The sequence below is a fragment of the Exophiala spinifera genome, assembly GCF_000836115.1.
Source record: "Exophiala spinifera strain CBS 89968 unplaced genomic scaffold supercont1.9, whole genome shotgun sequence".
Lineage (NCBI taxonomy): Eukaryota > Fungi > Ascomycota > Eurotiomycetes > Chaetothyriales > Herpotrichiellaceae > Exophiala > Exophiala spinifera.
The window spans coordinates 804,144-820,110 of NW_015622521.1; the positions used below are offsets into that span (position 1 = coordinate 804,144).

Genomic DNA, 15,967 nt, shown 5'->3' on the forward strand with positions numbered 1-15,967 from the left:
TTCATATACAGCAGCAAAACCCTCCTCCCTCAGCTCATAATCATCTACCTTGTGCAGCCTGGCGGGCTCGTCTCCTGACCACCAAAGCATCATTTCTCAGGCTTTCTTGGATGGATCAAACAACACTCCGACAATCTCGTCCAGTATGGTAAAAATCAAATGCTGGTTCAGCCGAGTGTTGTTCATAGTTGCAGCAATTCTTCTCGCCGCAGCTTGTGCATTTGCTCTTCCCACTACGCTGCCAACCAGGTCGGGCACAAGAGTCGCGAGCATCATAGTTGCTTCTGTTCGAGTTTTAGTCTTCTCGATGGGCGTACGGGGTTTAGATGCCCTCATAGCTCCCCCGCCAGGCCACATCGACTCTTTAATCATATCGATATACCGCAGAAGCGATTCTTCGGTGGTGAAACCTCTCACGAGCTCACGTATCTTGCGCTCGATAGTCCCACCCAGTAATTGATGGAGAACAACAATCACTGCTCGACCCCGAAGCCAATTGTTTCCTCGGTTGAGCTCGAAGGTCTCCAAAAAGATATCACAGATTGGCTTTACAAAGGGTTCGAGCTCCTTGTCCTCGAACGCTTGCAATTCTGCTTCAGCTTCCGCCACTGGCCCTGGGTCCAGAGGAACAATATCCCCTTGGCTCATTCCCAATTGATTGGTGGCAGCAGAAATCAGATTTTGTCCAGCCACAGATAGCTGATCGAGAACCGAGACATTGCCAAGAAATTCGTCCATGCCGTCGGTTACGGAATTATAGATCCGACTGACTATGTCCTGTGCGTTAGATGCAGAATTCGTCTCCTCATGGGACGAGATACTCTGTTGAGACAGGAAGGATCTGAGCTCTCGGCTCCGGCATACATCAGGCATCTGAAGCAGCTGTTGTAGGTAGTGCTCCAACGCTAGCCGACGGTTCTGGAGGAATTGTTTTTGAAGTTTCATGACCATTCTTCTCCTGGGAAATTCGAGGTTTCTTGTCGAAGGATATCTTCGGCGTAACTTTTGGTGGAGATCGTGAAACTCGGAATAACGACGAGGTATTGCCCAAGCTGCGGCCGGCATCTGATCTCCAGCCTGGCGATGAACCTCAATGACGTACAGTGCGAATTCGCGACCGTCATCTTCCTTTCCAACAACAACGGACTTGATGGAGATTTTTGATCGGCCGTACAAACTGTTGTCACTTTCCTGGACGATATACTGCTGGCGCTGTAATTCTTTCCGTCGAATCTCTCGTTGTAAGCTTGCTTTCGATTTGCCAAGAATGCGTAACTCAGCCACATTATTGGTCAATTCGGCTTTGCGAGTCAATGCATCGACCACCCCTTCCTGGGACACAAGGCGCTCAATGTCGTTGTTCAATACGGTGATAGCTTCAGCAAGTCCAAGGTCCCCCGGAGCAGCTTCATGGATCTCATCTTCGGTGACATCCTCATCTTTGCCGTCATCGTTATCGGCGTACTCGTCCTCGATGAACTTTTCTTCATCAGGGAACAGGTCATTGTCCGAGAAAACTCCAATTCGTGAAGCGGTATTGACTAGCCCTAGAGTTGCTAGACTAGGTTTTGACTTGCTTGTATAGTCGCTGGTCTGAATATCGACAGAGCCTCTGGGTGAATCTATTGTTCTGATGGACTTTGATCCGGACACCGGAGATCCGAACAACGCATCGTCGTCATAGGTATTTTGGTCCTCCATTGGGCTATCAGTCATGATGTTGTTCATGGCCGCCTCCATGTTCTCTATGACTCGTCGTTGATCGGCCGATTCCCCATTCAAAGATTCTTGACCGAGACTTTGGGTCGAATACGCCAGAGGATCCGTGTCATAACCGTCATCGAAGAGAGGAGCTGAAGACCCTGAGCGCTTCACAACTTCAGCATCATCGAAAAGTTTCGAGGTTCCAAGACTACGAACGTCCGACGAGGATACTGCTGCTCTCCGCAAATCCTTGGGCCGGAAACCAGGCTGGGAGTTGGTTCTACTCATCGACAGTGACTTTCTGGTCGTGGTCGTTGTTGGTGAAGTGATGCCATTAGGCTCTGTATCATCTGAACTGGTTTGGAGGCCGGGTCGCATTGCGGATGCTTCAGCTGAAGCAAGGAATTTGTAGTATAAGTCGGATTTCCGAAAGTTGGGTAAATGATTCATTTCGAGGTCCTCCAAGACTGCAGACTGCGCCGAAAGTATGGCGGTCCTCGCGGCTCGATATTGTTGTGGCGTTGCCTTTCGACCGGCAATCAAGAAAGATCTGATAGCGTCCCTTGACTCTTGGGGAATATTCAACTCGGGCTTAGACATATATGTCTCACTTATTTGCGCAATGTCCATTCGATCGGCGTCCGTCCATGTCTGCTGGGGTGCCGGGTTCATTTCATCACCAAAGTCGTCCTCCAGTGGATTGCGAAATCCGTCCACAACAACCCAGAACTGCACCAGAGCCATTTTATGCTGACGATCCATGTATTCCATGAAATAGGACAGGCCGGAAGCAGTATGCATAATCTCCACCATAGCCCACTCTCGGGGTTTGGCACCTGTGTTCGGCTGGGGTGCAGGCTGTGAAGTCATGACCTTGGGAACAATTGTCGCCTGGCTCAATTTTGTAATCTTTTGATCGAGAACCCTCTTTGCCATTTCTAGCCTGCGTAGATAGACAGGGTCCTGACCTTCCACCATCCCCTCGCGCTGTATCTGGCTTGCAATCACATTACGAAACCTCCGGGCGTCAGACAGGTTTTTGGTCCTGCGAATCGCTCTGACAAAGCGCTCAAAAGCTCTTTCGCTGTCATTTGGGCCCAGCCGGGGTAATTCCTGGCTGTCTTTCGTGGTAGGCATCGGCGAAGTATGTTGATCAAGGGCAGCCCTCATTCGACGTACGTTTTTTCGATCCTGGAGCGTGGTGCGACCGTAAGCTTCAACAACTTGATTCCATGTGTCGGGCTCTGACAGAAGTTGCAGAACAGGGAATAAGACAGTACATGCGACAATCTCTTTCACCAGAACTAGTGTGGCCCGGCTGCCCATCATAGTTGGAGGAAGAAGATTTGGTAGAATTCGAACCACCATTTTCCGCAAGTGGTCTTGCTGGATGGGCTTGGTGTCAGAATATGCGAGAGAGGCTGCAGGATGTAGCTTCCCGTCTTTGTATTTAGCTGCAATAGCCAATTCAAGTTCCTCGGACTCGGTGACATTGCGATTCAGGCTACGTCCCCGTACTGCGCGCTCCGCTTGATCAAAGTCTCGCAAATGCGCGGTAACGATGGGGATTACCCTCGAGACAATGACATTGACCATGTCTTCATTGACCATACGATCTCGAATCTCTACCAAGGCGGCTCTGATATTTCGGTCCACCTCGTTCAAAAACACGGGGCTTTTTGTGATGCTCACGTACCATGACGACACAAAATCTCTCAGTGCCAAGCCGACCAAACCATCAAGTGCCTGGGAGACGACAAAAGACTTGTCGTAGATGTGGACAGGCTGGTATTGACGGGAGGCATCGAAGGCAGCAAGCTCGGAGCCCCATTGATCTGGTCTCAATAGGGCTGGGGGCTTCGAAGGAAGGTTATGCAAATCCTGGAATCTTGACCGTGCCCGGGATGTAAATGCGACACTAGCGATCACCGAGAACAACGTCGTAACGCAGCCGAGTGTGAAGGCATAACCCAGGTAGCGCAGGACAGGCAGACTCCGGACGGCGAGACCCCAGGCAATGAAAGCCGTGAGAGCAGCGAAAAGGACATGTTTCTGAGCCAGGTACATTCTCGAAGCATCTTCAACGCAGTCAGGATGGCTTAGCTGAAAGCTAGCCTTCGCACTCTGTCGTAGGACTTTCAGACCATTGTTCGCATCGAGAGGCTAGGTAAACGATGGAAGACTTGTGCGACCGAAATAGACTGTAGATAAAGTCCCGGGGACTCTAGGCATCCACTTCGTCCTGAGATTTCTCGGTAGAAAGGACGACGAATGCCCGATGTGTCAGGTATGTATAGATGCGTAGGACGTTGGACTCGAATGTCACGGGTTGTTCATGGCGCAGTCAACTGTACGGACACGGACACGGACACAAAGAAGGGGAGTATCCGCCACACCTTCCTCTTTTGTCTTGGCTCACCTCAGGACTCACTATCGATACATCCGAGCATCGTTCACGTTTGTCACTCTCCATACCCTCCAAATTCTGGTTCAAAGGCCGCGTTTACAGTCTTGATGTATGAGAACCCAGAAGTGAGCCGAACCTGGTGATTTTTGACCAGAGAGGCTTTGACAAGACAGATGACAGGTAAGCGCATCGAAATCTCTGCTCACTCGGCATCTCCGGACGCAGGCATCGGTAATTAACAGCACCTTCAAGAGTGCTCGATTGGGCAGTGCCAGCTAGCTCTCTTGTCCCTGATCAGACCTCCTAGCCGGTGTTACCCGCTCTACGTCGCAAGACCGTGAATGTCATACTGTACAACATCCGAGATCTCAGGGGTACAACAGGCCACCCGAATGCTCGGGCAAATGCCTACAGATTAGCACCAGCATCGTCTAATGACACCCGATGTCACGCTCTGGTAATTCGAGCGACATAGACGAATAAATACTTCGGCAAGGGAAGAATTAAGCAAAACAGAGTTCAGAGCAGTGACTTGGGTATTACCAACTGGGTATCACCCACCGTTGCTGGGTCCGCTATGCAATGACAAGACCTCGAGAACGGCACGACGGTGCTTGGGTCACATAAGCAAGCCCCAAGTGAAATCGTAATCAGCGTTCTTACATGTTTATCCTTGCATATTCGCCCGAAGCAGCGTTCTATGCCATCCGATGTGGCCAATGACCAGCGTTCTGGCAAGAGTTATGGCCGCCTTTCTAGCGGCCATGCGAGAAAAAATCGCTACGCCTGGTTACATACCGCTTGACAAGGCACAGGGCAAGGACTTCGACCTCGCTCTATGTCCGCAGCGAGGCCCGTCAGCATGACATAAATCAGGCGAAAGCCGGAGATGTCAAGTTTTGACAGCGATGCTGCGGCTGTCGCCTGCCTAATGCCTCAGGGACATGTGTGCCAGGACGGAATCGTGGAAGTCTCGTTCCTACTGTAGCTTGGTGGATTCTGGTGTGGAATATCTTTAAGGTGTAAAATTCTAGACCCAGATCTCGTAACTTTGCCTCCTGTACCTGAGGATCAGGACTAGCTGCGAGTGTGGTTCCCAGCATGGCTTCCGCGCATCCGCCCGAAGCCATGGTTCTGTTCCGAAACTCAACGTTCACAGAACCTCATCGCTTCTGCCGCATGCGTCGCCTTGCCAGGCTGGCCTCAACTTCTGCTTGGGACACGTTCCGGGCCATGAGGCTCGCTTTTAGATCGGTTCAGCTCACCATGAATTGCGGCGCTAAGAAGTATTGTTTTTTCTCCGTTGACAACCTGCAGCGTGCAGCAGAATCCAGTTCCCTTGGAGCCCACATCCGCCCTGCTTCTGCTCAGCGACGGCCGGTTGCGACGTTCAGGCTTTTGTCGACCGCTGACTGGCGCTTGATCCAAATCATGGGCGGTAATCCCAGCAGCGCCGGCAGCTGTCCAAAAACGGACAGCCGTGGAGATGGCGGTGAACGACACCAAACAACGGTCGGCGATTCTCGTTCCGTAACCTCAGCCAGCAACGAAAAAGGGCCAGGCTGGATTTGTCCCACGCCAATGATGATCCCAGCGTCCCCCCTGTGAAGTCAATGCAGGCACGGAGACCAGGTATGCGAACTGGTGAGTATCATGGGCCAGGCCAGGCTCAATCAGGGGTGGCAACGTGATGAAGATCTTTCATCGAAAGCATCGGCACGGCACGGAGTATTCCGTGCTTTGAGGGCTGACACGTCAGGGATCTGGTCATCACAGCTGCTACCGTGCGGTGACATTCTGTTATTCTTAGGTTTAACCTGGTCCCACTCAACTACGGTCCTACAACCTTGCGGGATCCGATTTTCTCGGCGGGTATTGAATTTGTACTGCTTTAATGCGCCCGACATGACTGAATAATGGCTCGTTGATCGTTGAGGGGGGGTGCTAGCTCTTGGTCAAACGACGCCTTTCCTCTATGATCACTCGTACGACCACATCTGAGTGCTGTCTCGAAGAAGCATGCCTAGGCGGCGATCGTATGGAGAATGTTGACGGCTGACAAATGGAGCCCAAGTGCTCCCTATATGTATATCATAATCCGTGTCCTATGGAGTACTTATCAGGGGAGCATCAACTACTGTACGAATCCAGCCTGTAGGATTTGCCGACTATTTTTTTTGACAAGCATCCTGGGGTCGTCAACCACGGTCCAATCGCTTTTTTGGGCCAGTGATGCGGTGGCGATGAACGCCGCGGGTTTGGGCCATCAGATTGGGTGTGGCCGCAAGATAGGGTTTACATGTATAGTATCGAATCGACTTACCCTGTTCACATGGCACAAATTCGAGTGCATCAATCATGTGCACAAATAGGGACCCCTAAACACCAGCCTGTATACGAGGCTGTCAGGTGAGTCAAACCCCCATGCAGGAGTTGGCAGAGGGTTTCAGGGTTCTATTGGGATGCTTCAAGCCACCACCGACGGCCGTGAGAACCAGAACCTGTGAGCAGCTCAATACAGGAGCAATCTCGCCGTACCGCACAGGAGCCTGCCCATGGCGCGGAAGAACGGCGTAGTCGCCGGGGATACGGCTTCCCCGTCGACTATTCTCAATTGGCAATAAACCCTCAATGCAATACGCGATCCACAGTGGGATGAATGCCAGGGTCCCCTGCAGTAAGACGGCTGGTGTCACCACTGTTTCGACCTCTGGGACGGAGTACAGTACTATTGCCTTTTGCCAGATATTGACAACAGAACAATGAGCATCGGAGAGGGATCCCATGTTCTTTGTTTGCCTAGGCAACTACGGAGTACAGCCCCCTGTCTCTCGGCCAAGTCATCCAGTGAATGCTTGGGTTTTCCGTGCCAGCGCGTACCTGTGAGACTTGTTCTGGACGACAGCCTGCCTGTACGCCGCGTACAATATTTGGAGCGAATGCCGACCACGTTTACCTATCCGCACGGAAGCGCTACCCTTACAGCACTCCATCCAGTAGTCCATGTCCGGCTCGGTACGCGTCTGAGGAAAAGTATTCCGATGATCTGACGACGAAGAGCCCAAAGACTCCATCTCAAGGATGAGGTCCACTTCAGGTCCATTCTTTGATCGTCAAGACGCTGTTAGGGTTCGGCACGGACGCGGCATTGTATAACAGTGACGGCCCTGGAACATGCCTCGAGCGACTACGAAATGGCCGACTAGCAATCTACCCCATGCTTCCGACCCTGGCATCGGCTAGGCCTATTCCACAAATGTCTCGTTCTTATGATTCATCCAGCTTCTCCCCCTCCAGCCCACACCACTACCACCCTCTTGATCATGGTGCAGTAGCGCACGATGTCGAGCGGCGCTTCGCTTCCATTGTGGTTAGTATGATCTATTGGCTGCTCTGTTCCGTCGATTTTCCTTCTGATCACCGTTCACGCTTTATCTGTCTGCTAGAGTGTCTACACCAGATCCCCCCGGCGGTGCCTGCACGCTCGAGCAACCACTTCTCAGCTGACCCAGCAGATGACGCAGTCTCCATCGTTCCGTCTTTGACAGGCCACTGCTCCTGACCAAGCTGGGAGTACGGCCGGGCGCATCGCTTCTTTCAGAACTCCGACAATAAGCAGCGGTGGAATCCCGTGTACAGCTGTGAACTCGCAACTCTGCGCAAAGGGGAAAAGGCGAGGCGGATGCTTTCGGCGACGGAAAGGTGGCGAGGTAACACAGCGTTGGCGTCGTTGTCAGTGCTAGGTTTGGTTCGACACTTCCAATCTTGCATCTTGCAGATACCTTGCTCGCATCCTCCGTTTGCAGGGGAGCTACGAGTCTTTGTTCGTTTCTCGGGTCGCTGCGCGCCAGGGACTTCCGCCTTGGACTATTACGACTCATCATCCTCACGAGGTCTGAATCCATGCATCTGTGGGGATCGGGTTGCGCTAATTGAACGAATAGGGACACCTACATGGGTCTTCCCGCAAAGCTTCTAAAAGGGCATATACCCTGACCGTAGATACCCTACTCCCCACAGAGATTGACACGCACCCGTGTATCGCGGACAAGAAAGGCAACCAGTTGGCGGATTCCCAAATTCGCCTTTCTTGCTCTGAGGTCCAAAAGCTGGGCGACATTCGTCTAATTAGACTCTTACGTCTCTTTGCCTCGAACGTGTGTGCTAGTCGATTGCAGTATGTTTGTCAATTGACCTGCGAGCCGGCTAGCCCTCATTTCTTTCTCGTCGATTTATTGGTCCATTCCTGGCCATTGTTGGGACTGATTCTTGTCTATCATCCCTCTGGGCGGTCTGCCAGCATAGGGCTCCGTACGGGTCTTTGGCCAGCAGTTCTGTGGAGCCAACCACGTTGTTCCTGGCTGCAAACAACTCACAATTCGCAGATCTCAGGCTGCCTTCCGTCAGAGTCCAACAAGAATTGTACAGCAAAAGCCGCGCCCAAAAGGACAAAAGAACTCACTGTCACACATCCGGCCTCCTGCCACATTCTTTCCGGCCCTTTTCCCACCTTCCCATACGCACAAACATACATATACAACGGCAGCAACGACTGGGCATTGCTGTGAAAATCCGCACTCACTCAACCATGCTTTTGTTCCAACATAATGCTCGTCTGTCATTTTCGCAGGAATATTCAGACAGCAAGAGCTCTTTTCCTCTGGACATTGAACGCTCGCGCCCTGCTCGTTCTCCTCTCGGTAATCCACACTTCCAACACTCCCTTCGGTTTCAGCTGATTTGAAATGAAAGCCATAGGTACCTTCCCATTCGACCAAATGTCAAGTCTCTCGACATCGACGGACAGTCCAGGCAGCCGGCCTCCATCTACAAGTTCCTCCGAATCTGACAGGCACGAGTATACGGCTCACCCCGTATCACACCACGGTCCCGAATTTGTGGATCTGGTCGTTCCAAGCGTCCCCAATGGAGGCATCGAGAGTGACGCCATGGCAGAGTCAAGCGACCATGTCATTCACTTGTCAAGTATTGAGCATTGCATGCCTCGGTCTTACATCCGTATCTGCCTGGCATATAAGGTGGCCGACGAAGGAATGCTCCCACAAGCACTATCAAGACTCGACCGATACATCAGAAAGCTTGTGGATGCAAAGCCATACTTGAGTGGTTATGTGGTATCCGTCCCAGAACCCGATAAGCAAGTGGGAGCCGTTGAAATCCGCTTCTCTGACCAAGACTTTCTCGAGTACCCGTCTGTAAATGTACGACACCTTTCGCACGAGGAAGTGCCGTACACTTACGAAGAACTGGAGTCGAAAGGTCTGCCTCCTAGTATCATTAAGCCGGAGCTGGTGTCGGCTCTATCCGAGTCAGCAGATGAAGAGCGCGCACCAGTGTTCCGAGTTCAAGCAAATGTTGTCAAAGGTGGTCTTATCCTTTCCGTGTATCTGCACCATTGTATCTCGGATGGCACGGGCATTGGTATGCTCATCTCGGGTAGTGTGCTCAATGACGAGTTCACGTTCGAACGATATCTGGACGGCAATGGCCACGAAACCCCAAGCCTTTCCAGAAGATTGAATGCCTTTGCACACCATAAAAGCATTGTCAGGCAGGAACTGTCGTACAACTTTGCGAACCAGATCAATACCCGACACTTGAAGTGCAAAGTCGTCAAGCCAAGGTCAGAAATCAAGGGTGGTGCAAAAGTCCAAGGCCGCGGTTGTGTCATGTCAATTCCGCTTGTAGGGCTTCAACAGCTGAGAGAAGGTCTTCAGGCCATCTGCGGTAGCGACTTCTTTAGCCAAAATGATGCTCTACAAGCACTGCTTTGGCACGCAATGACCAGAGCACGCATCCCGTCGCTGGCGGAGGATGACAATGTCCGAGAGTCGAGCCTTCTAATACCAGTCAACATCCGCAACAGGCTGAAGAAGGCTCTTTCAGAATCGTACTTTGGAGCAGCAATTGACTTTGCCTCTGCAAAGATGCCACTGTCCCACTTGAAGGGTAGTAGTGTTGCTGCACTTGCAGAATCTGCAGTGACGATACGCAATGCCATCAACGATGTCAACGAACCTTATATCCGACAGGCGATTGCGTTGGCTCGATACGTCGACCCCACTATCGACGTACGTGATCTTCAAGCCAGCAATATGGATCGAGCCAAGGGTGCAGACATGTATGTCACCAGTTGGGAAAAGCTGAGTTGCTACGAGGCAACATTTGAAATGGGCCTGGGTCCGCCCGATTGGGTGCGGAAACCCTGGTCGAAGGATCCGGGTTCCTGCATTGTGCTCCCCCGCGATGAGCGCAAAGATTACCTTGAAGTTGTTATTCAGATGACGCAAGATGATATGGCACGGTTGTTGGAGGATCAGGAGTTCATGAAATACGTCTCCAGAGTGCTCGACTAGAAGCACCAGATTGCAAGCTCTTTGCGAGGGTGCTGGGTAGAATGACGGCGCGATTCAGGAATTGTTCTCACCTTCTAGAGTGATGGGAAGTACCCAATTTTAGCATTGCATTTAGGAAGCAATCATGATACGGCAGCGACGGAGTTGGAAGGGAGGTCGATGAGGTTTGAAGAGCTGTACGAGTACAAATATGAAGGCATGGCGCATGGACAGGGCCGCAAAAAGGGAAAATTGACAAATGGTGGATCAACCCGGTGATGATGCCGAACTGGTGGCAATTGTTGTATTATTGTAATCGAGATTTCATTTTGTAATTGCGTAGAGTCTGTCTGATCGCTGATAATTTGATGAGATGATAATGTCAAGTGCGCGTCTGGTAAAGGGAACAAGATGGTGGTCGAGAAATGGCTTCCATCACGTGCTTTCGTGATACAACGCGACGCGGTCGCGTCCCTTCGTCCGCTGTTTACACGAAGAACTTCTTAGACACATCGCCACTGACAACTACGATACGTTGTTGAGTCTCGTTCTCTCTCTGGTTCTCGACATCATCGGCCTTTTTCATACTCCCCCTTTCATCCTTCGTCGCAAACCCGAACTTTTGAAACACCATCATGACTCAAGCCGATAACTCAGACACCGTCCAGGATGAGTACGAGGACATGCCTGGTGGCCCCGGGGCACCGATTCCAGTGTCGCAGTTGGTGGTATGTGCCCCTCAGCCCCAGCACTCGCGTCGCGCTTACACAAGGTAGGGGCTTGCAGGTTTGACCGATAGAGACATAAAGCTCGTGGTTGAGGGCGGATTTCACACCGTTGAATCAATAGCATATACGTGAGTCACGTTATGACCGAGATGGATTTACAGTCAACTGATGCACTTTAGTCCGCGACGGACGCTTGAGCAGATCAAAGGGATCTCAGAGGCCAAGGCGTCTAAGCTTCTGAACGAAGGTAAACTTGCGACAGTTCCTTTCAGTCAGTGTGTGGCTAACACCCTTTAGCAATGAAGCTGGTCCCCATGGGCTTCACCACGGCGACCGAAATGCATGCACGGAGAAGCGAGCTCATCTCCATAACTACCGGCTCGAAGAACCTCGATCGTTTACTGGGAGGGGGTGTCGAGACTGGCTCCATTACCGAGATCTTTGGCGAATTCAGAACAGGAAAGAGTCAGATATGTCACACATTAGCTGTTACTTGCCAATTGCCCTTTGATATGGGTGGCGGAGAAGGCAAATGTCTTTACATCGACACCGAAGGCACATTCAGACCTGTTCGTCTGCTTTCAGTGGCCAATCGTTATGGCTTAGAGGGCGAAGAGGTGCTCGACAATGTGGCATACGCCCGAGCGTACAACTCTGAACACCAACTGCAGCTTCTGCAGCAGGCGTCACAGATGATGTGTGAAACACGGTTTTCACTCCTCATCGTCGACTCTGCCACGTCATTGTACCGAACTGACTACAATGGTCGAGGCGAACTGTCGTCCAGACAGTCCCACATGGCCAAGTTCTTGCGCACTCTCCAGCGGCTGGCAGACGAATTTGGAATCGCAGTGGTCATCACGAATCAAGTGGTTGCACAGGTCGACGGCGGGCCAAGTGCGATGTTCAATCCAGACCCCAAGAAACCCATTGGCGGTAATATCATTGCTCACGCAAGTACCACGCGACTGAGTCTGAAGAAGGGACGAGGTGAAACTCGTATTTGCAAGATCTACGACAGCCCGTGTCTGCCCGAGAGCGACACCTTGTTCGCCATCTATGAACATGGCATTGGCGACCCTCAGCCGAAAGACGATAAAGAGTGAACAACAGCGACCGGAAAGAGATGCACAACTATCGAGATGATTCATGGGGTATGCTTTTATGTATCGGCATAGCGATTGGCGTTTGGCCTGGGTTGGTGGGCTGCAATAATAGTTAACATGTATGGAGATTCAATGGACGAGAGTTTCACAAGGCCAAGATCTTTCCGGAGTCGACGGCAAGTTGGCAACCATGGTATCAAGCTAAGCACGATAGCGGACGGTGGTGTGGTGGCCCCAAAAACCAATAGAAGGAGAAGCATTTGGGAGTGCCAGCTGAAGAGCGACATGGCCATGATCGTTCCCGGTTTTGGATGTGGAAATCTTGTCGATCCGGCTCTACGTCAAGAAGCCTTGTTTGATTGCCCGTGCCCATTGTAGAGCTTGGTCGGTGCAAGTCATACCCACGGGCCCTAATGAGATGGAGTGAATTATTAAGGTCCTGCACAGCCACTATCGGTCTAGCGCGCCCCAAGGAACTGCGTGTTAGGGGAGGCTTCTATCTTCTTGGCGTCATCATAAACCCCCGTAGCCCTAGCAGCGGCCCCTACGAGGATCGAGTCTAGCGAGCCCTCAAGCCCATGCGCTCATTTCCCAATGCTGACTTGACCTGCGCCGACCAGGCTGCGCTGGGATTTCTGCAGCTGCGCTTCCATGTCCTGTATCTTTATTGTCACTCTCTCTTAACTTAATTCCTAGTTGCCCGCCATTCCTTTGACCCTTTTTACGTGGCTGAAACAGATACTGGGGATGTTGTGGTGAAGCTCGGTCGCATTGTTTACATCCCATCCCCAGAGCTCCAGCGTCTCATATTGGCCAGCGGTCCAGCCTGTCAGGGCGGAGTAATTGCAATATGGAAGGTACCGTGCTTCACCCCGGAATCTTCAAGAGTGGTCTCCATTAACATGAGATGTCAGGACAGCTAGATGGCGCAGCCCAAAGCCACCACCAGCAGGTCACCGAGAATGCAGCTGGCTCCGGCCCCGGCCCTGCTGCTGGGCACTCGACATCCGACATCGAAGTCATCTGCGGCCCTCTTCTTAACTACCAGCGCATGAGCGAGGATGGTGCAGATGTCTTCTGGCATGGCTCCGTGCTCATCGTCACCAAGCCAGGGGGACAGAAGCCAACACTCGAGCTTAAGTCGCTGGGCGCCCGGGACAAAGCTGCCAAAGTCAAGAGTTCGCCTACACAGACAGTCGAGGGCTTGAAGCTCTACCAAGATCCAGGCAAGGCTTTCTGGCGGTTCAGTCTCCAGGTACCCCTAGCAGAAGCGGAAGCCAAATGGCAATACTCCATACCCAGCATGCGCTTCCTATCAGACGTGGGCAAGGGGCCATCTAGGGAGTTCGTAGTACCTGCTGCGACCGAGTCTATGCGCATAATGTTTCACTCTTGCAACGGCTTCTCTGTAGGCACGGATGAAGATTTCTGGTCTGGTGAGTTTGCTAGATGCTCCGGTTCTGTTGATGAGAGACGGCTAACATGTTATCAAAAAAAGGCCCTGTGCTGTGGAATGAGGTCTTGCGAATCCACCATCAGAAACCCTTCCATGTCATGATCGGCGGCGGCGACCAGATCTATAACGATGGAGTTCGCGTGAACGGACCGTTGAAACAGTGGACGAGCATTTCCAACCCAGCCAAAAGGCGAGACTACCCGTTCGATGAGCGAATGCGGGAAGAGTGCGACGATTACTACTTCAACAACTACACTAGATGGTATGGAACCGAGCCCTTTGCCACGGCGAATTCTCAGATACCTCAAATCAACATCTGGGACGACCACGACATCATCGATGGGTTCGGTTCATACACGGACCATTTCATGAGATGCGCCGTCTTCCGAGGCATAGGCGGCGTCAGCTTCAAGTACTACTGTCTATTCCAACATCATACCGCTCCGCCGGTGTCAACTTTCACGACCGATGCTCCTTCGACCATGGAGGCGACTGCGGACGGTTCGGCAGGTGCCGATCCACGCCAGTTGAAGGACACTTATGTTTATAAGAGGACTGCGGATGACCCCAGCTGGATTGTAGGGAAGAGACCTGGACCCTACGTCGAGGAGAAGTCGAGGAATTTGTACATGCGTCTGGGTAAACGAATTGCTTTTTGTGGTATCGATGCCCGAACAGAACGAACCAGGAAGCAGGTCAATTACCCTGACACATATGACCTGATCTTTGACCGGCTTGATACCGAACTCAGAGCCGCCCGTGGCGAGATCAAGCATCTTATTCTACTTCTCGGTGTGCCAATTGCCTACCCTCGTCTAGCATGGCTCGAGAACATTTTCACATCCCCCATCATTGCACCCATCAAATTATTGAACAAAAGATTCGGCTTTGCCGGAGGCTTCTTTAACAGCTTTGATGGGTCAGTCGATCTGCTCGATGACCTCGACGACCATTACACGGCACGCCATCACAAAAACGAACGTCGGGATCTTGTCGTTCGTCTGCAGAAGCTCGCGGCGACGCACTCGGTCCGTGTGTCCATTCTCGGTGGTGACGTCCATCTTGCCGCTATTGGCCGGTTCTACTCGACGCCTGCAGATAATATGGACGCCCTCGAAGACCCACGCTACATGGTCAACATCATCTCGTCAGCCATCACAAACAAGCCCCCGCCCAAGGCTGTTGCGAATTTACTGGCGCGACGCAACAAGATCCATCATCTCAGAGACGGAAACACCGACGAGACACTGATGAACATGTTCGATGTGCAGCCCGGTGGCCAGGAGAAAGGTGCGACTTGGAACAATGTCACCATGCCAAGCCGGAACTTCGCCTGTATCACAGAAGTACCGGACGACCACACGGGCGATGCGCAACCCAATGGCGTCAATGGCTCTGCGCATATCAATTCGACAGGGAGAACGGGCAAGACCCGTCCCAGCGCTGGCGCCGGTACCGACGGACACGGTCCGCTCCACTCAGGCGAAGAAGGTGCCGGCAGCACGCATCCGGCGGCCGATGGAATCAGTGTCGAAGGCCCGCTCAAAGGTGGATTGAACGTGTCAATCCGCGTCGAAATCGACAACCACGACCGTGAGGGCAAGACGCAGGGTTACGGAATGACCAGTAAGTACTTTGCTTTCTGATTTCTTGATCCTTCCCAGATAGGGGAGACACTTGTGTAAAGCCCGTTAACTTGTTGACTGACATTTTGTGCTTTGCAGTTCCCAAATTGACCGTGGCTTCTGCCGCCGCTCACTGAGATGTTGGTCCAGTCGAGACCGCTCCTGGCAGCCGTTTCCACGACCGGAGAGGATACCATGATATAATTAAAATCGGCAAGGCGGTTTATCGGGAGAGCACACTCGTGGCGTCTGCTAGAATCGCAAGAGTCTCGCAAGTCACACTCACAGTATCTGCTAAAATCATACGAGTCTCGCTCGGTGGCGATGTGTACATTTTCTCCTTTTCCCCCCTTCTCGCACTCGGTGTTGGCCTGAAGTGTTGGGAGCGCTGTCTGAAGATCTAGGTATGCCTTTCCTTCACTTCGCTTCTCTCCGCTTGGCTGGCCGCGATGAGCGAAGCGTACCAGTGGCCGGAGCGCAGCGAAAGAGCAGTCTTTAGGCCCTCTGTGCGCTTCTTCTCAATTTCTGACTTCCACCCTCATGGCAGAAAATTGAGCAAGGGAGCCAGACTCACCGTGCGCAAGT

The 15,967-nt window shown here is 52.1% G+C and overlaps 4 protein-coding genes across 4 annotated transcripts; 3 read left to right on the top strand and 1 right to left on the bottom strand.

Moving 5' to 3' along the window:
• Positions 1-96: 96 nt before the first annotated feature.
• On the bottom strand, positions 97-3,771 carry PV08_11327 (uncharacterized protein; the record flags this gene model as incomplete). Its single annotated transcript, XM_016385637.1, has 1 exon — positions 97-3,771. One exon carries the CDS (start codon positions 3,769-3,771, stop codon positions 97-99), a length of 3,675 nt encoding a protein of 1,224 aa, XP_016230581.1.
• Positions 3,772-8,889: 5,118 nt separating this feature from the next.
• Positions 8,890-10,488, top strand: PV08_11328 (uncharacterized protein; the record flags this gene model as incomplete). The annotated part of the gene is made up of 1 exon (XM_016385638.1): positions 8,890-10,488. One exon carries the CDS (start codon positions 8,890-8,892, stop codon positions 10,486-10,488), a length of 1,599 nt encoding a protein of 532 aa, XP_016230582.1.
• Positions 10,489-11,102: 614 nt separating this feature from the next.
• PV08_11329 (DNA repair protein rhp51) lies at positions 11,103-12,301 on the top strand (the record flags this gene model as incomplete). The annotated part of the gene is made up of 4 exons (XM_016385639.1): positions 11,103-11,195; positions 11,244-11,323; positions 11,375-11,442; positions 11,493-12,301. 4 exons carry the CDS (start codon positions 11,103-11,105, stop codon positions 12,299-12,301), a joined length of 1,050 nt encoding a protein of 349 aa, XP_016230583.1.
• Positions 12,302-13,208: 907 nt separating this feature from the next.
• Positions 13,209-15,403, top strand: PV08_11330 (uncharacterized protein; the record flags this gene model as incomplete). Its single annotated transcript, XM_016385640.1, has 2 exons — positions 13,209-13,737; positions 13,800-15,403. 2 exons carry the CDS (start codon positions 13,209-13,211, stop codon positions 15,401-15,403), a joined length of 2,133 nt encoding a protein of 710 aa, XP_016230584.1.
• Between the last annotated feature and the right edge of the window lie 564 nt (positions 15,404-15,967).